At 47.6% G+C, this 23776-nt stretch overlaps 1 protein-coding gene across 1 annotated transcript in view; it reads right to left on the reverse strand.

Annotated features, from left to right (window-relative positions):
* Positions 1-1243: 1243 nt before the first annotated feature.
* The window catches only part of TBCB (tubulin folding cofactor B), a 182733-nt gene continuing 160200 nt past the window's right edge, over positions 1244-23776 (reverse strand). The window contains 2 exon segments of the mRNA XM_030219339.1: positions 1244-1988; positions 1990-2035. Coding sequence (XP_030075199.1) covers positions 1917-1988; positions 1990-2035 — 118 coding nt within the window. The 3' untranslated portion in view covers positions 1244-1916.

Raw genomic sequence — 23776 nt, forward strand, 5'->3', positions numbered from 1 at the left:
AATTTTTGTCTAAATAGAAAGTTTATGATTACTTATTCTATAGTGGATTAGGGTGTTTCTGTGTTTGTGAAAAAGACATGGCTTTCGGTTGGCATTGACTGTGCAGGATCGACGATCTGTACTAATCTGTCTGTTTTCATTTTACAATAGGTGAATTGATGTTCTAGTGCTCACTGTAGTGTTTAAGATGCTTTCCTTTTCCTTGTGTTACTCGTAGAAATGACTGCTTATGGTATGGTAGAATTGCTCTATAGGTCCTGATGTTTGTATTCTCGGTATGCCTAGTACTGGATTTGGGGGGGGGGGGGTGTTAAAAAATGACCGGCCCCGGGTGTCAACTACCCTAGGTACGCCACTGCTTCCACCGTCTATTTCTTGATCTGAGTATGGAGAAACTAAGCTAAAGCTAAGTATTTCTTTGATTTGAGAGATATGCTAAGTGACAAATTTCTTGAGAAGCTGAGCATAATTGTGATTGATGCAACTGTTAGCTTCCTCCAGTAGTTAGATATTGATGGTGCACTGTTAAGTATTGTGAGTAACTTCTTTAATGGCATGTAGGCAGAGGTTCTTCTGGACAGATGAATGTAAACTCTAGATTACAGCCCTGAAATGCAACTGTAGTAAACAGCAATCTGGAATTGTAGTAAACAGCACAGTCTATTCTTCTAAATAAATTTGTTCCAAAAACCATCTTATTTACCAGTAGTTTATAACCTGAACCACCACTAAATAAAATGGCTGTCATCTTGGACCAGGCCACATATGGATTCTGACTTACCAGCTATTGGTAATTATAGCATCCAGGGAGCCATCCTCTGAGAACTCCTAGGGGACAATATTCAGCCTGCGGAAGGCAGCTCACAAGTGTTGTGATTGGCGCTGACCCTGGATATTCCATGCTGGACCGTTTCTGGTAACTGGCATTGAATATACGGGTTTATTTTGGCCGCTAAAATATTAACCGACTATGCAGCTAGTCAGCTGTAACTGGTTAGCTTTTTAGCGGACTATTTTAACTGCTCAACATAGCCGGTTCGGCGCTGAATATCCGCACTTAACTGGCTATTTCGCGTGGCTAGCTGCTAATCGGGATATTCAGCGGGACATAACTGGTTATTTCCCGTTGAATATCTCTGGTTAGGCGCTCAAACTCTAACTGTCCAGGAGCCAGGCCTGGATGGTTAGTTTTGAATATCAGGGGGCTACAATATTTTCATACTGGTCAGGGATGCCTGTAGAGTGAAATAAATTATAATTTATTTTCATGAGCACAAATTAACACTATCCCTTCTGAAAGCAGTTTTAAATGTACTAAAATCTAACAGAACAAATGAAGGCTAAATGATACCCCTTTGAGGAACAAAAAGTATTTTGACAAGTAACAGCTTAGTCAGATTGTTGACAGTATACATTAACAGGACATTTTGCTTACCTAAAATGGGATACAGGTGCTCAGGCCAGGCCCCATATAAATACTTGTTTACAAGAGCTATATATTAATTTTATGCATTAAACCCACATCACCAATCTCAACAATTTTAGACAAGCAGCTTTAAGAATACCTTCCTTTTATACACTACAAAATCAGTCACTTCATATATATATATATATATATATATATATATATATATATATATATATATATATATATATATATATATATATATATATATATACACACACACACACACTGCTGTACAAATGAGCATGGCAAATAGGAACGTCATCTTTCACAGGAAACAGACAGTCAAAAAATGTAGTAGTAGCTTCCTGGTTTTCTCCCTCAAATTTGTTTGGGTGATCCTCAATATTTCGCTGGAAATGAGACAGATTGGCAACACATTTTCAGATTCTTCAGCGCATTCATGGCCATAGGAAATACCATTTTGTTCCTTGGTAGATAAATCCTCACATCACATTTCATCATCCAGTCCATAGTTTTCTTCAGGGAAAATGCCAAGTGTGACAAACTGTGGCTTAACAAAAAGCCCCATATTTAGGCAGACACTGAAAATAACGCTTTCCATTCACACTGGGAGAGGAAAACAGATTAGGAAAAGTTAATACAGTCCTAACCAGATAATCAAAACATTTTTGAGCAGCCAAATCACAACTTTAAAGATGGTGAATCTCAGAAACTTCACTGTCCTGTTCTAAGAGTAGCTGTGTTGTGGCTTAACAAAAGGTGATCAAGTAAATCACGCTACGCTAAAAAAAATAAAATCACACAGAAAATAAACCACGCTGCTTATGTATGACTTCCTCTCCCTATGCACCTAAGCCTCCTTCTGGCTTTTTGCCACTGTCTTTTCTACCTGTTTGACCAGCCTTAAAGTCAATTAGAATAGAACATTTTAAACTTCCAGGACCCTCTGGCCTTAAGGTTTCCATAAGGAACTTTAAAGGGACACACTAGGGTGAAACTGCTGAATTAGAACTAATCAAAAGGTTTGATACCATAGGTCTGAATAGAGACAATGGATTCATGGCACACTACAGATGTGAATGGATTTCACCAGTCTGGGATCATCCTGTCTTTGTTCTCTGTCATTCACCACAGTTGTCAGTTAACTCAACTAGCCACACTCTTTGTATCCCTCTCTTTCTTTCCAATGCATCTTCCTGTGTATGCACCCATGACTTCAACTCCACTTTTTCAGATGCATGAAGTGAACTCTGTTCCTTGAAAGCTCATGCCTCAATAAATTGGTTAGTCTGTAAGGTGCCATCTGCCTCTGTCAATTTATGCAACTATCACACTTGTGCATCTGAAAAAAAATGTACACTTGCCCTTAAAAATTTATGTATCTTTGACAAATTGGTTAGTCTATAAAGGTGTCATCTGCTTCTTGTGTAGTTTATTTAAAATATGATATACTGCTATTAGACAAAGGCCAAAATAGTGGTTTACATAATATATATTCAAATGAAATAAAAATAGAATAGAAAGAAAATAAACTTATAACTAAGACAAAGGAAAATTACAGACATTTAAAAAGCTAAATTGTGTAACTCATGCCATTGCTCCCTGTGAGCTCTCACCTTACTCCATCTTCTCAGAATTTAAGTCAAAGGCACCTTGGAATAGGAATGCCTTTAATTTCTTTTGAAATAGTGTATATGAAGTTTCTAAATGCAAAACGTGTAAGTGGTTCGTAAGTGGTTCCAAAGAAAGAGCGTCACGGATAGTTTGTAAATGTATTTATGTAAATGATGATATATCCAATAGGTTTTGATCTGAAGAACGTGATGATCTTGTGCTGAATAAGATATCAAGAAAGAGAATCAGGTAGTTTGTAATGATAGATTTTTATAAACTAGGGTCACAATTTAAATGAGATTTGATTTGCAACTGGAAATCAATGTTCTTCTGTTAATAATGTTATATGATCTAATTTTCTTGATCTTTAGAAGTCTCAAGGCAGTATGTGCAATAGTTGTAAACTGTGCATTTCTGTATGTAGAATTCCTTTCATAAGGAATTACATAATCACCATTGATACAATTATCACTCTTAAAGCTTCTTGAGAGAAAAGTGATCTCACTAAGTGAATCATGTGCATTTTGAAAAATCTTTGGGAATATAAGACATATATTTTTAAATGACAGTTTATCTATGATGACATCTAGAATATTTGTAGACGTGACCCAGTGTATTGGGGCACCCGACATTCAAACAGCAGATGATAATGTATCTGATCCTTTTTTGTTAAACCAAGAAAAAACAAAGGGTAAGTTATTTAACTTCATCTTATGTTCCATTTGCAGTTGTGCAATCTTATCAATAGATTAATTTCAGTAGTATAAGAACAGTCAAGGGCTGTCAATATCTGAAAGTCATCGGTTGAAAAAAATGATGTCAAATCAAATGACTGGATGAGGCCAAGCAACAGGTCATGATTACCCCCTCAAGTTCTATAAAAATTGTGCACGCAAATTTGGGCTTTTGCGCATGCAATTTAGTGACATAATGAGCCAATTAGTGCAATCCCACCCCGTCTCCAACAAACTTGCCACCTCATGACAGACAGATGGGACACTTTAACCCAATGACAAAGGAGAGTCTTGACAAAATTCCTAAGAGACCTTCAACCAACTACCTGCTCTCCTCAACCCTGACCATCAAAGATAGTGCAGCAGGCAAGCATGGGCCTCACATGAAGGAGCCACAAAAATTGTGAACGCCTCTCTTTCTAATGAGCAACTACCAACAGCATTAAAAAGAGCAATGGTTCACCATTTGCTAAAGAAAAACAATCTTGACCAGGACAAACTTGAAAGTTACTGGCCAGTATCCAACATCTCACTTCTAGGATAACTTATAGAACAGTCTGTGTTCAAGCGTATGATTGACTAGAAAAAACTGGCTAGATCCAAGTCAATCTGGATTCAGACCCAGTTATGGAACAGAACGGTTCTTGTATCCCTACTAGATGATCTTCACAGAAACCGAGACAGCGGATTCGCCTCAGTGTTAGTACTGCTAGGTTTCTCAGCAGCTTTTGACACTGTGGATCATGATATCTTGCTAGAATGACTGACAGAAACAGGTATCAATGGAACAGTACTTGCCTAGTTCAGATCCTATCAGCAGGCAACAATCCATAATGTTTAGAAGCAACTCATCGCCATCATGGGCACTACCTGTGGGGGTACCACAAGGATCAATACTGTCACCTATTCTGTGCAGTATCTATCTCAAGCCTCTAGATGTGCTGATTCAGTCAATGGACATTCAGTTCTACATCTACGCGGATGATGTGTAGCTGCTCATACCCATTGAACCTACCTACAGCCATGAATAAACTTATTAACTGTCTAACATCAATTCAAGAATGGGCTTAACACAACCAACTTTGCATTAACCCAAGTAAACCGAGCTTCTCTGTGTCCCTAACACAAGTGGATACATACCTGACATCAAAATCTCTTTTGGGAAGTACAAACTCCCCCTCAAATCACAAGTCAGGAACCTTGGAATACAGTTAGATTCAACACTTTACTCTGATTTCCCAAATTCAAGCAACCTTGAAGAGCTGCTTCTACTATTTGCAACAGCTATGCTTCCTCTCTCCTTATATCGAAAACGTAAATCTTATCCCAGATGTGCATGCCATGGTAACATCAAGACTGGGTTACTGCAATGCACTATATAACGATCTAACTACAAAGGGCCTGCACCAATTCCAATTGATTCAGAATGCTGCAGCAAGACTCATAGAAGGTTGCAAGTGACGTGACCACATTACACCATTTTTGCAAAAACTTCATTGGCTACCAGTACAATACAGGGTTAAATTTAGAACTCTATGTCTGATCTTCAAGGCCCTTAAAGGAAATGGCCCCAAGTACTTGACGAACAGGATGACCCTCTAAACACCTCCAAGAAAACTAAGGTCCTCCCCAAGGGGTATCTCTAACCACACCCTCTCCAAAAGACATTACACGATGTGATGCCCGCAAGCGAGCCTTCTCTGGAGTAGCCCTCACACTCTGGAATGCACTCCACAAAAGGCTCCGCTTCACACCAGAATCTACTTCAGGAAGTAGGTGAAAGCTTGGCTCTTCAACCAGGACTTTAATGGAAGAAGTAACTAACTTTAGTCTCACAAACACAAGGAGTGACACAGACTGCACATACAGCAGCAGGATATGTTTATCCACTCCTACCCTAGCTAACCTTTAATCATCTCTCTGACCTCATGTGCAACTTTCTTTAAATGAGTTATCTTATTTTCTAACTCTCTTGCCTATCCATTTGTTCCATCTTTGCTTATAACCTATGCTGTCTATTAAAATTTTCTATTATGTATTGTGTTGACACTGTAAATAGTATACTATGCCATACTTTATATTATTTGAATATTTTTCCTGCTGTAATTGACTATTGCTTATGTTTGATTTATTCTTACTGTATACCACCTTGAGTGAATTCTTTCAAAAAGGTGGTAAATAAATCCTAAAATATAAAAAAAAATAAAGCTAATAAGGCCAGAAAAACAGGACAAATAAGGGATAAGGTAAAATTATGTATCATACCTGATAATTTTCTTTCCATTAATCATAGCTGATCAATCCATAGACTGGTGAGTTGTGTCCATCTACCAGCAGGTGGAGATAGAGAGCAATCCTTTTGCCTCCCTATATGTGGTCATGTGCTGCCGGAAACTCAAAGCTCCATCCGCAGGACTCAGCACTTAGAGAATTACACCCACAAAGGGACACTCTGCCCAGCTCACCACCGCCGAAACGGGGGAGGGGAATTAACCCAGCTCATCCCCACACAAGTGGGGGAGGGGAATCCGTCCAGCTCATCCCCGCGGAGGGGGATCTGGTTTATCCTGCAACCGCAACCGCGGGAGGAGCTGACTGATCCTAACACCACCGAAGCGGGAGGGGTACAAAGCTGCCCTACAGCCGCACGAAGCGGGAGGGAGCGCCGGCAGAAATTAGGTCTCAATCCAGCCCCGTAAAACGGAGGGGAGAGGAATGCAGCAGCTCACTGTAACACAAAATCGTCTCAACTCCTGAAGAATCCAATGAAAAAACTTGAACACAAGTCCTCCTGAACAGGAACTGAAGACTAACTTGAACCTGAAATGCAACCAGAATAAAAACAGTACAGATATCTGGGAGGGGCTATGGATTGATCAGCTATGATTAATGGAAAGAAAATTATCAGGTATGATACATAATTTTACCTTCCGTATCATCATGCCGATCAATCCATAGACTGGTGGGATGTACCGAAGCAGTACTCACCCAGGGCGGGACATAGAAATCCCTGACTGCAACACTGAAGCTCCAAACCGGGCCTCCGCCCGAGCAGCCACAGTCAAGCGGTAATGCCTGGAGAAGGTATGAGCCGATGCCCAAGTTGCCGCCTTGCAAATCTCTTCCAAGGAGACGGACCCGGCCTCCGCCATCGAGGCCGCCTGAGCTCTAGTGGAGTGAGCCTTCAGCTGGATAGGCGGCATCTTCCCCGCGGCCACATAAGCCGCTGCAATGGCTTCCTTGACCCATCTTGCCACTGTAGGCTTAGCAGCCTGCAGACCCTTACGAGGACCTGCAAACAGGACAAACAGATGATCCGACTTCCGGAAATCATTGGTCACTTCCAAGTATCTGATGATGACTCGTCTCACATCTAGATATTTGAGAGCAGAGTACTCCTCTGGGTAGTCCTCCCTACGAAAGGATGGGAGACAGAGCTGCTGATTCACTTGGAAGCGAGAAACAATCTTGGGCAGGAAGGAAGGCACTGTGCGAATAGACACTCCTGCCTCAGTGAACTGTAGAAAGGGCTCTCGACATGATAGCGCCTGGAGCTCTGAAAGTCTTCTGGCTGAAGTGATAGCCACCAAAAAGACTGCTTTCAACGTCAGGTCTTTCAGAGATGCCCTCGACAAGGGTTCAAAAGGCGGCTTCTGCAAGGCTCTTAGCACTAGATTGAGATTCCACACAGGTACCACTGAGTGCAGAGGAGGGCGCAGGTGATTAACTCCCTTGAGAAAGCGCACCACATCTGGCTGCGAAGCCAGGGAAGCACCCTTCAGGCGGCCCCTGAAGGAAGCCAGAGCCGCTACCTGGACTTTAAGGGAACTGAGTGACAGGCCTTTCTCCAGACCTTCTTGCAGGAACGCCAACACTGAAGAAATTGGAGCAGTGAAGGGAGAAAGGGAGCCTGCCTCATACCACAATGCAAATGTACACCAAACTCTGGCGTAAGCAGTAGAAGTAAAGCGCTTCCTCGCTCTCAGCATAGTGGCGATGACCTTGTCTGAGAAGCCTTTCTTCCTCAGACGCTGCCGCTCAATAGCCAGGCTGTAAGACCAAAGGGGGAGGGATCCTCCATCACCACGGGACCCTGATGCAACAGGCCCTGCTCCGCTGGCAGTCGCAGAGGTCCGTCCACTGAGAGCCTGATCAAGTCCGCATACCAGGGACGTCTAGGCCAGTCCGGACCCACCAGGATTAACCCAGCCGGATTGCTTTGCCACCCGGTCTAGTACCCTGCCCAACATGGGCCAGGGCGGGAACACATAGAGAAGCTCCTGTGTCGGCCACTGTTTGGAGAAGAGCATCTACTCCCAGAGATCGAGGTCCCTCCTCTGCTGAAAAAGCGCGGCACTTGGCAATTGGCCGATGACGCCATCAGGTCTAGGCTCGGCTGGCCCCAGCGCTTCGTGAGTCCAAGAACGCCTGAGCCGATAGCTGCCACTCTCCGGGATCCAAGGTATGGCGACTGAGAAAGTTCGCCCTTGACATTCATGACTCCAGCAATGTGGGCCGCCGACAGCTGTTCCAGGTTCGCTTCCGCCCACTGGCATAGATTCATGGCCTCCGGGCTAGAGGGGCGCTCTTGGTACCCCCCTGGCGATTGACATGGGCCACAGCCGTGGCATTGTCCGACAGGACCCGTACTGGCTTCACCGCCAGTACCGGGAGAAACTCCAAAAGCGCCAACCGAATGGCTCTGAGTTCCAGGAGGTTGATAGACCACTTTGCCTCTGCAGGAGACCAGAGCCCCTGTGCTGTCTTCCCAAGCAATGGGCTCCCCAGCCCATCAAAGAGGCATCCGTCGTGATGACAACCCACTCCGGGGTCAAAAGAGGCATCCCTGCGGACAACTTGTCTGTCCTCAGCCACCAGCTCAGCGCCTTGCGCACCGCTAGGTCCAAGGGAAGGCGTACAGCGTAATCCTCCGACACTGGAGTCCAGCGCTGCAGCAGAGAGAGTTGTAGTGGTCTCATATGAGCCCTGGCCCAGGGCACTACTTCCATCGTGGCTGTCATAGAGCCCAACAGCTGCACATAGTCCCAAGCCCGAAGAGGAGAGGCTACTAGGAACTGGTCCACCTGAGCCTGAAGCTTGACAATTCGATTGTCCGGCAGGAACACTCTGCCCACTTGGGTGTCGAAACGAACTCCCAGATACTCCAGGGACTGAGTCGGGTGCAGCTGGCTTTTCTCCCAGTTGATGATCCACCCCAGGGAGCTCAGAAGAGCAATCACCCGGTCTACAGCTCTGCCACACTCTGCATAAGAGGGGGCTCGGATCAACCAGTCGTCCAGATAAGGATGGACTTGTACTCCTTCCTTTCGTAGGAAGGCCGCGATGACCACCATTACTTTGGAGAAGGTCCGCGGAGCAGTAGCCAACCCAAACGGGAGGGCTCTGAACTGGAAGTGTCGGCCCCAGGACTGCAAAACGCAGAAAGCATTGATGAGGAGGCCAGATGGGAATATGCAGGTAAGCTTCCTTGATGTCCAAGGATGCCAGGAACTCCCCTGCCTTCACTGCCGCTATAACAGAGCGGAGAGTCTCCATTCGGAAGTGCCGAACTTTCAAGGCCCGATTGACCCCTTTGAGGTCGAGGACAGCCCGTACAGAACCTCCTTTCTTTGGTACCACAAAGTAAATGGAGTAACGTCCCCTTGCCAAGCTGATCTTCTGGCACCGGAACGACCGCACCCAGGCGGATCAGATAGTCCAAAGTCTGCTGCACTGCCACAGCTTTGACCGGAGACTTGCAGGGAGAGTGTACAAACCCGTCTCTTAAGGGTCGGCAGAACTCTAGCTTGTAGCCGTCTCTGATGACTTCCAGCACCCAAGCGTCTGAAGTTACCCTAGTCCACTCGCCCAGAAACGAGGACAGGCGTCCTCCAATCTGCACTGGGCCATGGACCAGGGCCCCGTCATTGGGTACGAGACCCTGGGGGAGGACCGGAGGAAGCACCTTCGGGACGGCGGTCTCTGCGAAAGGAATGCTGCTTGGGGGAGAAGTTCCTCTTGAAGAAAGAGGGGGCAGAGGAGCCCGACGGGCTTCCTGAAACCGTCCTTTGGAGTTACCGGGGCGAGCACCACTGGCCCGAGCCCTGACCTCTGGTAACCTCTTGCCCTAGACGTGCCGAGATCGGTCACAATTTTGTCCAGCTCGACCCCAAAAGCAGCTGCCTTTAAAAGGCAACTTAGCCAGGCGAGACTTAGAGGCGTGGTCCGGAGACCAATGCTTCAGCCAAAGCCACCGCCTCGCAGAGACTGTCTGAGCCATACCTTTAGCTGAGGCTCTCAAGACACCATACAGCAAGTCTGCCAAATAAGCCAAGCCCAATTCCAGGGCCGGCCAATCAGCCCTCAAGGAAGGATCCAAGGGGGAAGCCCGCTGCACAATCGTCAGGCACGCCCTGGCCACATAGGAGCCGAAAACTGAGGCCTGCAAACAAGGCAGCCGCCTCGAAGGACGACCTTAAGGCTGCCTCCAATCTTCTGTCTTGGGCGTCCTTTAGGGCCGTGCCACCTTCCACCGGCAACGCCGTTTTCTTAGTCACCGCAGTGATTAAAGAATCCACGGTAGGCCACAGAAAGGCCTCACGTTCACTTTCAGTCAAAGGATAGAGGCGGGACATAGCCCTAGCCACTTTGAGGCTCGCTTCTGAGCCGAAATCAAGGTGCGCATGGCCTCATGCACGTGGAAGGTTCTAGGCGGGCGCTTCATCCCCAGCATAATGGCGGAGCCAACAGAGGCTGAGGGAGAGACGTCCTCCGGAGAGGAAATCTTGAAAATGCTCATGGCCTCCACTAACAGGTTGGGCTAATCCTCCGAGCGAAAGATCCGCGCTGCAGAGGGGTCATCCGCTCCATCCGAGCGGGAATCCGTCTCCTCCAAGAATCCCCAAAGGAACCGTTGGGAGAACTCAGATACGCTGCCCTCATCTACATCAGAGGAGACAGTCCTCTAGGGCCTGGAAATCCACCCGAGGGCGTTTGGTTCCGGAGGCCTCAACCCCTTTATCAGACAGGGGGGCAGGGCAGCGTTTTTGCATAAGAAAGCCTGATGCAGCAGCAAAATGAACTCAGGGGAGAATCTCCCCGAACAGTGCACTTCTGCAGCTTGGGCCACGGCCCTAGCCGCACCCTCAAACCGGCGCTCGCAAGAGCGGGGGAGAAACATGCTGCGCATCCAAAATGGCGTCCGGCGCGAAACTCCGAGGAGCCGCGCGGGAAGAACGGCGCTTAACTTTGGCCGCTTTCTTACCGTCGCCCGAATCAAGGGCGACCATAGTATTAACGTCTCCCAGCTCGAGGGCGGCCCAAGCAGAAGCCGTCCGAGTAGAGTGGCCGGCCAACATGGAGTGGGCGAGCAGCGGGGGATGGGCGCTTATGGCGTGAAATACCGCCGCACCGGAGGAAGAACCGGGACACTGACCGGCCTCCAAACTGATGCTTAACAAAGGCAATTCAGGTTTTGAAATCCCGCATCCCCACTAGACGCACCCACGCGGTCCGGGGAGCGAATCCTCGCGCCCTCGCCCTCCAACGCCATAAGCCACGTGGAGACCGAACGGGGAACCCCCTGCCCGCTATAAAAAGGTAAAATTACCTGCTTCTCGCTCTGAGCTGTAATGAACTGGTGTCCCAGTGAGCAGCTGCAATAAACTTTGAAATAAATGTTGAAATAAACGCCCTTAAAGACGTCCAAAAATTTTTTTTTTTAACGGAGCCAGCGGGAGGGGGGAGAAAAGGAGGGACCTGGCACCACCAGGTTTGCACTTGCTCAAGAAGAGCCCTCAACCCAAGGTACTCAACAAAACCTAAAAATTAGGCTTGGAGACCTAGCCAGAGCTGCTGCTGTGTGTGACCACCACCTGCTGAGATAGAGAACATACTGGGGAGTTTCCGGCAGCACATGACCACATATAGGGAGGCAAAAGGATTGCTCTCTATCTCCACCTGCTGGTAGATGGACACAACCCACCAGTCTATGGATTGATCAGCATGATGATATGGAAGGGAATTACTAAGGTGGGAATGATAAAACATACATGGGTACTGTACAAGTGAATGGGGGTTAGGAGTTAAAAACAGAATCAAAAAGTGGGCTTTTAGTCTAGATTTGAAGACGGCCAGAGATGGAGTTGACGTACTGGCTCAGAAGTCTATTCCAGGCATATGGTGCAACAAGATAAAAGAACAAGAGTCTGGAGTTGGCAGTGGAGGAGAAGGGTACAAATAAGGGAGATTAGGAGGAGTATAGGGAGAGATAAGACTGGAGAGAGGTACTAAGCAACTGCAGAGAGAAACCCCGCCCCCCCCCCCCCCCCATCTAGAATCTCCCCTTTTTCTCTCAACACCTCTCATATACCTTCGTTGGCCTTCTAAATGTCTCCAGCAGTGGTGGTGATTCACAATCACTGCCATACCGCCAGCACTAATCTTTTCTATACTGCATCCCGCTCCTAAGGAAACAGGAAGTTACATCAGAGAAGGGAGGGCGCAGTACAGAGAAAACTCCAGGGCTGGCAGTAAGGCAGTGTATGAGAATTGTCACTGCCTCTGGGATCTCTAGAAGGCAAATGAAGATATACCGGTGAGGCGGGGGGGTGGAGGGGGGGGGGGGAATGGAAGGAGAGAAGCTGGGAGGTGGGAAAATGGAAGGAGAGCTGGTAGACTAGGGGTAGCAGAGAGATTGAAGGAGAGCTGGCAGCTGCGGGTGGGGGCAGAGAGATGGGCATGCTCCAAGGCAGTCAGGGAAATAAGCAATCAGAGGACAGCAGGCAGGCAAAGAGAGAGCTAGAAGCAACAAGGGAAACAAAGTGATGCATGTTCAACAAGTGTTGCTTCTAGCTTCTGCTCTCCGCTCATTCATATAGCTCTTATATAAATACATAAGTATTGCCATAATGGACAGACTGAAAATCCATCAAGCCCAGCATCCTGTTTCCAACAGCAGCCAATCCAGGTCACAAGTACCTGGCAAGATCACAAACAGTACCAATACATTTATGCTGTTTATTCTAGATATAAGCAGTGGATTTTCCCCAGGGTCCATTTAAAAATGGTCTATGGACTTTTTCCTTTAGGAAGCCACCCAAACTTTTTTTAAAACTCCCTAGCTAACCGCTTTACTACATTCTCTGGAAAGAATTCAGGAATTTAAGTATTTTATTTTTATACACACCTTTTTTCTCCAATTCGTTTTAAATTTACTATCTTGTTACTCATTGTGTGCCCCCTAGTCTTAGTATTTTTGGAAAGAGTAAACAAGCGATTCACATGTACCCGTTCCCACTCCACTCATTATTATACAGACCTCTATCATATCTCCCCTCATCCCATCTTTTCTCCAAGATGAAAAGCCCTAGCCACTTCAGCCTTTCCTCATAGGGAAGTCGTCCCATTCCCCTTTATTATTTTCATCACCCTTCTCTGTACCTTTTCTAATTCCACAATATCTTTTTTGCGATGCAGTGACCAGAATTGAATTCCACTATATCTTTTTGCGATGCAGTGACCAGAATTGAAACACAATATTCGAGGTTCGGTCGCACCATGGAGTATACAAAAGCATTATAACATACTCATTTTTATTTTCCATTCCTTTGCTAATAATGCATAACATTCTACTTGCTTTCTTAGCCACCACCGCACACTGAGCAGAGGGTTTCAAAGTATCATCAACAACGACGACGCCTAGATCTGTTTCCTGGTGGGTGACTCTCAATGTGGAACCTTGCATTACGTAACTATAATTCGGGTTTCTCTTTCCCACATGCATCACTTTGCACTTGCTCACATTAAATGTCATCTACCATTTAGATGCCCAGTCTCCCAAGGTCCTCTTGTAATTTTTCACAATCCTCTTGCGATTTAACAACTTGCAAATGTAATTACCTCACTAGTTACTCTCATCTCTAGATCATTTATAAATATGTTAAAAAACAGCGGTCCCAGCACAGACCCCTGGGGAACCTCAATATTTACCCTTCTCTATTGAGAATACTTACTGACCATTTAATCCTACTCTGTTTTCTATCCTTTAACCAGTTTTTAATCCACAACAGGATACTACCTCCTATCCCATGACTTTCACATTTCCTCTGGAGTCTTTCATGAGGTACTTTGTCAAACGCGATATGGATCACCTTAAAAAGAGAGAACCTCTGTCCACATGGGTGTTGTCTACAGACCTCCGACACAATTGGAGGAACTAGATAATGATCTGATCACAGATATTCAAAAGTTGGGAAAAAAAAAGAGAGAGGTGCTGTTGCTGGAGATTTCAATCTGCCGGATGTAGATTGGAAGGTTCCATCTACGGAATCGGAAAGAAGTAGAGAGATCGTGGATGCTTTTCAAAGTGCTCTGCTCAGACAAATGGTGACGGAACCCACGAGGGAGGGAGGGAGCGACGCTGGCAGGGCAGCCGAGGGGGGGGGGGGGGGTAGGGGGGACAAAATTCCCCAGGCCTGAGCCTCCAAGGGGGGCCCGGCGCCGCAGTCCCCTCCACCCGCCCCCCTCCGTCCACCACCGGGCCGGGCCCCCCTGAATTCAAATCATAGCGCCTTACCTCGACCTTGCTCCGTGTGAAAGAAGCGCAGCAGTGGCAGTCTGCAGATCGCCTCCCTTCGGGCCTTCCCTCCCTGTGTCCTGCCCTCGTCTGACGTAACTTGCGCGAGGGCGGGACACAGGGAGGGACGGCTCGAAGGGAGGCAATCTGCAGACTGTCACTGCTGAGCTTCTTTCACACACAGTGAGGTTGAGGTGAGGTGCTATGATTTGAATTCAGGGGGGGGCCCTGCCCGGTGGTGGATGGAGGGGGGCGGCGGTGGCGGGGCCCTGGGGGCACCTTTGCCCCGGCCCAGTCTCTCTGCGGCCCTGGACGCTGGATCTGGTGCTCAAAAATGGGGATAGTGTGTGAAATGTCCGAGTGGATGCCCACCTGGGCAACAGTGACCATCAAACAGTTTGGTTTGATATGACAGCTGAAGTGGAGGGCGGCCACTCAAAACTCAAAGTGCGGGATTTCAAGCATGCTGACTTTAGTAAAATGGGGGAATACCTGAGGAAGGTGCAGATGGGCTGGGAGGACGAACGAGAAGTGAAAGGACAATGGTTTACACTGAAGGAAGCTATAAATATGGCCACAACCTTTATGTAAGGAGAGTAAATAAAAGCAAGAAAAAAGGAAACCAATATGGTTCTCCAAGCAAGTGGCTGCTAAAGAGTTGACATTCCTGAAATACAGAAAAACTCAAGAAAGGGAAAGGGAAGTGGGACTTGATATACCGCCTTTCTGAGGTTTTTGCAACTACATTCAAAGCAGTTTACATATATTCAGGTACTTATTTTGTACCAGGGGCAATGGAGGGTTAAGTAACTTGCCCAGAGTCACAAGGAGCTGCAGTGGGAATCTAACTCACTTCCCCAGGATCAAAGTCCACTACACTAACCACTAGGCTACTCCTCTGGATGAAACTGAAAGAAGCCAAAAGAGAGATACATCTGGCAAAAGCGCAAGTGGAAGAACAAATGGCTAGAAGGTAAGGATGGATGACAAAACTTTCTTCAGGTATATTAGTGAAAGGAGGAAGCCTAAAAAGGGAATTGTGAGACTGAAAGAGTGGCCTAGTGGTTAGGATGGTGGACTTTGGTCCTGGGGAACTGGGTTCAATTCCCACTTCAGGCACAGGCAGCTCCTTGTGACTCTGGGCAAGTCACTTAACCCTCCATTGCCCCATGTAAGCCGCATTGAGCCTGCCATGAGCGGGAAAGCGTGGGGTACAAATGTAACAAAAAAAAAAAAAAGATGCTGCGAACCGCTATGTAGATAATGATGAAGAAAAAGCAAATTTGCTAAATAGATACTATTGTTCTGTTTTCACAGAAGAAAATCCTGGAGAAGGACCGCGATTGACTGGCAAAAGTACATATGAGAATGGAGTGGATATAGCACCGTTCACGGAAGAGAGTGTGTATGAACAACTTGAAAATCTAAAGGTGGAGAAAGCCAAGGGACCCGGACGGGATCCACCCCAGGATATTGAGGGAGCTCAAAGAGGTTCTGGCGGGTCCTCTTAAAGATTTGTTTAATAAATCCTTGGAGACGGGAGAGGTTCTGTAGGATTGGAGAACAGCGGATGTGGCCCCTCTTCACAAAAGTGGTGATAGGAAGAAGCTGGAAACTACAGGCCGGTAAGCTTCACTTCGGTTATTGGAAAAGTAATGGAAGTGATGCTGAAGGAAAGGATAGTGAATTTCCTGGAAGCCAATAAGTTACAAGATCCGAGAACATGGTTTTACCAAAGGTAAATCGTGCCAAATGAATCTCATTGAATTCTTTGACTGGGTGACAGGAGAGTTGAATCATGGATGTGCTATAGACGTAATCTACTTAGATTTCAGCAAAGCTTTTGACACGGTCATAGGCGCCTGGTATAAGAGGCTTGGGGAGGCTAAGCCTCCCCAGCTGCAAACCCCAAGCGTCTCTCTCTCTCTCTCATCCCCCCACCCCCCGATGCAGCGTCTATCCCTCTTACTCCCTCCCTGAGTCTAATTTGATTTAGATCGCTGCCGGTGGCGGCACGCCAACATTGTACTAAAACAGCTCGCTTCGGGGCTTCGGCCTGACGGCATTACTTGTGACGTGTCTCGCCTCCTCTGACCAAACTTCCTGCTTCCACGAGGGCAGGACTCATCATAAGGAAGGCTGTGAGTATGAAGCCCCGAAGCGAACTGTTAGTTAGTATGCTGCCGTCCGTGCTACCAGCGGCAATCTAATCAAATTAGAGGGACTGCAGGGAGGGAGCAAGAGGGATAAATGCTGCATTCGGGGAGGGGGGGGAACGAGGGAGAGGGATAGACACTGCATTCGGGAGGGAAACAGGGAGAGGGATAGATACTGGAATTGGGTTGAGAAACAAGGGAGAGGGATGCTGTAATGGGGGGAGGGGAAGAAAAAAGGAAAGGGATAGATGCTGCAATGGAGAGGAGAAAAACAAGGGAGAAGGATAGATGCTGCAACGGGGGGGGGGGGGGGGGGGGGAGAAGAGGGAATGAGGGAGCAGGATAGGCGCTGCAATGGACCTGGGGGTGGGAGCAGACAGAAAGAGGTGCTGGATACAGGAGGCGGAGAGAGAGATACTGGGCCAGAAAGAGGCAAGAGAGACTGCTGGACTGGAGGAGGGGAAGACACTGGAATGGGGAGGGGGTAAGAAAAGAGGAGACACACTGGATCTGCAGGCATGGGCGTAGTTTGGGGGGCAAGGGGGCATTGGCCCCCCCCCCCAAACGCAGGATCGGCGCAACACAGCAGGCAGCTCTCAGACGGTCCCTCCTTCCTGCCCTCAGCTCCCTGACTGACAGCCCTCCTCTCTGTTCCTTCCCCCCCCCCCCCACACGTTTAACCCTTTTACTTTCAGTCGCAGCAACGCAGAGGACAACACAGCGGGCTCGCATCCAGCTTTGGTAGATTTGGATTTATTTTATAGGAGTTACATTTCAACAATTTGGTGTGCGCGTACGGGAAAGGCTCTCTCTGCTATCCATGGGCGTAGTGCCCCCCTAAACGAGCTGCCACCCCATACTCCAATTCCTGCCGCTGGCAGCCTCTGCGAGAAAGCAGCACACATGCTGCTTTAGACCTGCCCCTGGAAGCATTTCTTTCTCCTTCAAATTCCTGTTCCCGTGCAGGCGGGAAGCTGTAGGAGAGAGAAAGGCCTCCAGGGCAGGTCTAAAGCAGTGTGCGTGCTGTTTTTTGCCGAGGCTGCCGGCGGCTTGGAGGATTGAAAGATGGGGAGGGTGTACCGGGGCACCACTGGAAGACTCCAGTGCTGTGGTGGTGGCGGGGGGGAGAGACACACCCCACCCTTTGGCCCCCCGAAATGAAACTGTCAAACTACGCCCATGCTGCCAACGGAAAGACCAGATTAACTAGAAGTGAGACTGCTTTTTATCTTAATCCTGTTACATACAAAAGGTTTATCCCCTCAGTGCTCTCTTTCTGATTTGTAGACATGCATTTCAAAAAACTAAAGTTAATTATCACTGCAAATGGTCAGGGAATTGCTTTTAGACTTGCATAATGTCATGAGATCCACAGTGTGTCTTGTTAATTTCTGTTGTCTTGTCTTTGTTTTTGCTGGCTTATAGCTATGTCTCTGAGTTCTGTTTCATCTTTAATGGTGAACTGTTACCAACTGAATTACGCTAATGAACTGCCAATGGTATTGAACGGCTGCATTATTTAAAAGACTGAAATGTACATTTAAAAGACTGAAATGTACCAGGTTATGGTTCTTATACAGAGGCTAATTTACTGTCATGGGAAACAGACATATGAGGAAAAAAAAATTTGTTAATTGATAGGGCATATATTTAAATCTGCAAAGTGGCTAATTGAGATTGCTTAGGGCCTGAGATGTCCAGGAAGGGACATTCGAGTAGCCTGCGGGGTTAGGCGAATCTGGCTAAGAGCCAGATTTCAGATTTTAAGAGAAGATCTGACGAACAAAACAGGGTTTTGTCTGACCGAATCTCCATAGATTTGAGGTGCTGGAAGGTTTCCTAGAAGGGGGAAACCATTTGGCCAGGATTCTTGAGGCTCCACTTAGAGTATGTCAGACTTGTGAGTTCTTGTACCAAGTAGAGTGCTGCTGAGCCCAGTACTCGGACCAGGTTCCGCTTGGCGGTCGGACAACCCCGGGTTTCACTTGCGCTGACCGCCGTTCCCCAGAGGTTGAGCCCCTAGGTGCGGGCGGCCTGCAGGACTTACGAGATGGAGCAGGGAACGGGGTGGTGAACGTAACGGCCAGACAGGCAGCAGGCAAGAGAGTGATCCAGGTACAGGCAAAGTCAGCAACGAGGGACAAAGTAGAGAAGAAGCACACTACTGAGCAAGTAACCAAAGTAGAAGCCGAAGCATGGAGTCCAGGAAGAGCTCAGCTGATAAAGTGCTGGCATCTGACATCAGCAGGGGCCAGCAGGGAGAAGGAGCACAGCCATAGGACAAGAGCAGGGGAAGGAGGAACCAGAAGACCAATAGGAGAGAAGCAAGGGAAGCCAGGCAGAGAGAGAGCAAACTCAGGTGCGTGGAAGCAAAGCAATCAAGGAGCCTGGAAGCCAGGCAGAGAGAGAGCAGACCCAGGTGCATGGAAGCAAAGCAATCAAGGAGCCTGCAGCCAGAGAAGAACTACACACACATGGCTCAGGGCTGTGCCAGTCAAGTGTGCGTGTCAACGGGACCCCGCGCAGCCAGAGGATGCCGCTTGCGTTGAGGGAGGGGACATGACAATGTATAATCTTATTTTGTGCTTCGCATATGACAGAAAATTTAAAAATTTGGCAATGCCGTTTTACTTTACTAAATACAGTGCACTCCATTTAAGTGCACATCGGATAGCACATGCTCTGTTTAACTGCATGCCGTAACTTCGGTCCCGTTTTGGTGCCATCAATTCTATAGGGACAAACTTCGGTTTAGCGCACCACTGATAAGTGCAAGATTCGCTTACATGCATGGTTTAAGACCGCTCCTCTGCAGGGAAGACTCCGCATAAGTGCGCGCATGGAATATGGAAGCTGATTGGCGTGTGACAACCAACAATATTTCAAATTTACCGCCCCTTTAGCTGCCACAGGCAGAATAAGCGAAAGAATGTTGTTAGAGTGTACACTGGGGTCGTCGTCGCAGTGGAATTGTAAGACTTTAACACTGGCTGAACCAATAGAGTGGGGAGTTTGACTGCAGCGGTACACCTGTCAAACTGTAACGCAGGTGTCCTAAGGTGAGCTCAGGGAGGACAGAAACCTCCCGTGGAGCAGAAGGGCAAAAGCTCGCTTGATCTTGATTTTCAATATGAATACAGACCATGAAAGCAGGGCCTCATGATCCTTCTGACTTTTTGGGTTTTAAGCAGGTGTCAGAAAAGTTATCACAGGGATAACTGGCTTGTGGCAGCCAAGCGTTCATAGCGACGTTGCTTTTTCATCCTTCGACGTCGGCTCTTCCTATCATTGTCAAGCAGAATTCACCAAGCTTTGGATTGTTCACCCACTAATAGGGAACGTGTGAGCTGGGTTTAGACCGTCGTGAGAGAGGTTAGTTTTACCCTACTGATGAGGCGTTGTTGCGATAGTAATCCTACTCAGTACGAGAGGAACCGCAGGTTCAGACATTTGGTGTATGTGCTTGGCTGAGGAGCAAATGGGGCAAAGCTACCATCTGTGGGATTATGACTGAACACCTCTAAGTCAGAATCCCCCCTAAACGGAACAATACTGCAGCACCAAGGAGCCTCGGTTAGCCAGGGATAGCTGGCCACTCGGCTGGCGAGGAGAGCCGCATGCCTTGGCACCGGAGCGCAGAGAGAAGGGGGCCTCCTCTCTTCCATAGCGCACCGCACGTTCGTACGTAGCAGAGCAGCTACCTCGCTGTGATCTATTGAAAGTCATCCCTTGAGCCAAGCTTGCCCGGGCTCAAGGGATGGCCCGAGCGGTGACCGGATATGGGCCCAAGAGCCCAGGTGGCCGAAGGAGAAGTAGCCTAGTGGTTAGTGCAGTGGACTTTGATCCTGGGGAACTGAGTTCGATTCCCACTGCAGCTCCTTGTGCCTCTGGGCAAGTCACTTAACCCCCTGGCACAAAATAAGTACCTGAATATATGTAAACCGCTTTGAATGTAGTTGCAAAAAAACCTCAGAAAGGCGGTATATCAAGTCCCACTTCCCTTACCTTCTGAGGCCAGGGGACCAGACGGCCCTTCAGAGGCCCGGAGGACCAGATAGCCGAAGACCCCGCAGGGCTGAGCTGGCTGAATTCAGCGGTGACGGGGTGGCTTAATAGTCGGACCGATGCAGGCCCATTGGCTAGAGCTTAATAATAGGGGCTGTGGAGCTCACTCACTCAGCCCTTCTCATGGAAGCGTGAGATGGGCAGGATAGGGTGGGAGATAGGGCCCAGAGTCACCCACTCCACGGTGCACTGCACTGACCGTTATACTACTCCAGGGAGGGAACCTGCATGCTGCTCTAACATCTAAAGCTTGTCATAGAGGTTGCTAAATTATATTTGTACAGTGCACTCCATTTAAGTGTACATCGGATAAGTGCATGCTCTGTTTAACTGCATGCCATACTTTGGTCCCCTTTTTGTGCCATCAGTTTCTATGGGGACAAACTTTGGTTTAGCGCACCACTGATAAGTGCAAGATTCGCTTACATGCATGGTTTAAGACTGCTCCTCTGCAGGGAAGACTCCGCCTAAGTGCACGCATGGAATATGGAAGCTGATTGGCACGTGACAACCAACGAGATTTCAAATTTACCGCCCCTTTAGCTTCCACAGGCAGAATAAGCAAAATAATGTTGTTAGAGTGTACACTGGGGTCGTCGTTGTCACAGCGGAACTGTAAGACTTTAACACTGGCTGAACGAATAGAAGTTCTTAAAAGTTCTTTAAAAATTAGAAAACAAAGTCAAGCATCTAATGCTAAAGAATATGGTGTCAATCCCAATCAAATTTCACGTGTCTTGAAGCAGAAAGACCGACTGGCAAAACAATACAAATCCACAACAGAAACGAAAACGGGCAGGAAAAGCTGAGGAGGTAGAAGATGCTCTTCTTCGGTGGTTTTCTCAAGTCAGGAGTACACAGTTTCCTGTCAGTGGTCCACTGCTTATGGAGAAAGCTAACCAACTAGTTGAATGTCTTGGATTAACTGAATTCAAAGCCACTATTGGATGGTTGGAAAGATGGAAGGAGAGGAACAACAAAAAATTCAAGAAACAGCATGGTGTGAAACAAGAAGACGCTGATGACTTTGGTGCTGAAAATTGGGTTGTTTCAGTTCTTCCTACCATCTTGAACGAGTTTGCACCTCGTGACATTTTCAACGCTGACGAAAACGGTCTCTTACTGACGAGCGATTCCTGATGGAACACTTGCATTCAAGCATGCCGAAATTACAGGAGGTAAAACGTCGAAGGACCGACTGACGATCCTCCTTGGCTGCAATATGGATGGGAGTGAGAAGTTGGAACCCTTCGTCATTGGAAAGAACAAACAGCCCCGTTGCTTCAAGAAAGTTAAACGACTTCCTGTGTCACATGAGGCTAACGCAAATTCATGGATGACTGGGAAAATTTGGAAGCAGTGGCTAAAGAAGTTACACACTAGAATGCGGGCACAAAAGCGTCAGATTTTGTTGCTTTGTGATAATTGTGCTGCACACAGGGATGATGTCAGGCTAACGTCAGGGTAGGCTTCTTGTCACCAAACACTACCTCTCTGATCCAACCTATGGATCAGGGCATAATAGCCAATTTCAAACAACATTATCGGGCTCTTGTGCTACGTCGTATGATGAGCGTTATGGATGACCAGACTGGCAAGGATAAATTTGCTGGCTTGTAATCTATCACTGTTGGATTCCCTACATATGCAGAAAGAAGCCTGGAATCATGTTACACAGGCAAGCATTGTGAACTGCTACAAGCGGGCAAGCTTTGTTAAGGATGTGGAGAGGGACAAAACAGATGCAGCTGTTGCAAATGCGTCAGATGAACAGGTTACTGAAATCCCAGCCGGTGCAAAGTGAAGCACTTAGGGAGTAGAAATCCAAGAGAGGCGTATGTGTTAGGCGGTGAGAGTCTGCTAGGTACGGATGGGGAGAGGGATCTTAGGGTGATATGATACAGACGTTCAAATATTTGAACGGTATTAATCCACAAACAAACCTTTTCCGGAGATGGGAAGGCGGTAGAACGAGAGGGCATGAAATGAGATTGAAGGGGGGGCAGACTCAAGAAGAATGTCAGGAAGTATTTTTTCACGGAGAGGGTGGTGGATGCTTGGAATGCCCTCCCGTGGAAGGTGGTGGAGATGAAAACGGTAACGGAATTCAAACATGTGTGGGATAAACATAAAGGAATCCTGTGCAGAAGGAAGGGATCCTCAGGAGCTTAGCCTAGAATGGGTGGCAGACCTGGTGGTTGGGAGGCGGGGCTAGTGCTGGGCAGACTTATACGGTCTGTGCCGGGGCTGGTGGTTGGGAGGCTGGACTAGTGCTGGGCAGATTTATACGGTCTGTGCCGGGGCTGGTGGTTGGGCGGCGGGGATAGTGCTGGGCAGATTTATACGGTCTGTGCCAGAGCCAGTGGTGGGAGGCAGGGATAGTGCTGAGCAGACTTATACGGTCTGTGCCAGAGCTGGTGGTGGGAGGCGGGATTGGTAGTTGGGAGGCAGGGATAGTGCTGGGCAGACTTATACGGTCTGTGCCAGAGCTGGTGGTGGGAGGCAGGGATAGTGCTGGGCAGACATACGGTCTGTGCCAGAGCTGGGGGTGGGAGGCGGGACTGGTAGTTGGGAGGCGGGGATAGTGCTGGGCAGACTTATACGGTCTGTGCCCTGAAGAGGACAGTACAAATAAAAAAGTAGCACATAGGAATTTATCTTCTTGGGCAGACTGGATGGACCGTGCAGGTCTTTTTCTGCTGTCATCTACTATGTTACTATGTTACATAAGTAATGCCACACTGGGAAAAGACCAAGGGTCCATCAAGCCCAGCATCCTGTCCACGACAGCAGCCAATCCAGGCAAGGGCACCTGGCAACCTTCCCAAACGTACAAACATTCTATACATGTTATTCCTGGAATTGTGGATTTTTCCCAAGTCCATTTAGTAGCGGTTTATGGACTAGTCCTTTAGGAAACCATCTAACCCCTTTTTAACTCTGCTAAGCTAACCGCCTTCACCACGTTCTCTGGCAACGAATTTCAGAGTTTAATTACTCGTTGGGTGAAGAAAAATGTTCTCCGATTTGTTTTAAATTTACTACACTGTAGTTTCATCACATGTCCCCTAGTCCTAGTATTTTTGGAAAGCGTGAACAGATGCTTCACATCCACCTGTTCCACTCCACTCATTATTTTATATACCTCTATCATGTCTCCCCTCAGCAGTCTCTTCTCCAAGCTGAAAAGCTCTAGCCTCCT

This window comes from Microcaecilia unicolor, chromosome 11 (assembly GCF_901765095.1).
Source record: "Microcaecilia unicolor chromosome 11, aMicUni1.1, whole genome shotgun sequence".
Classification (NCBI taxonomy): domain Eukaryota; kingdom Metazoa; phylum Chordata; class Amphibia; order Gymnophiona; family Siphonopidae; genus Microcaecilia; species Microcaecilia unicolor.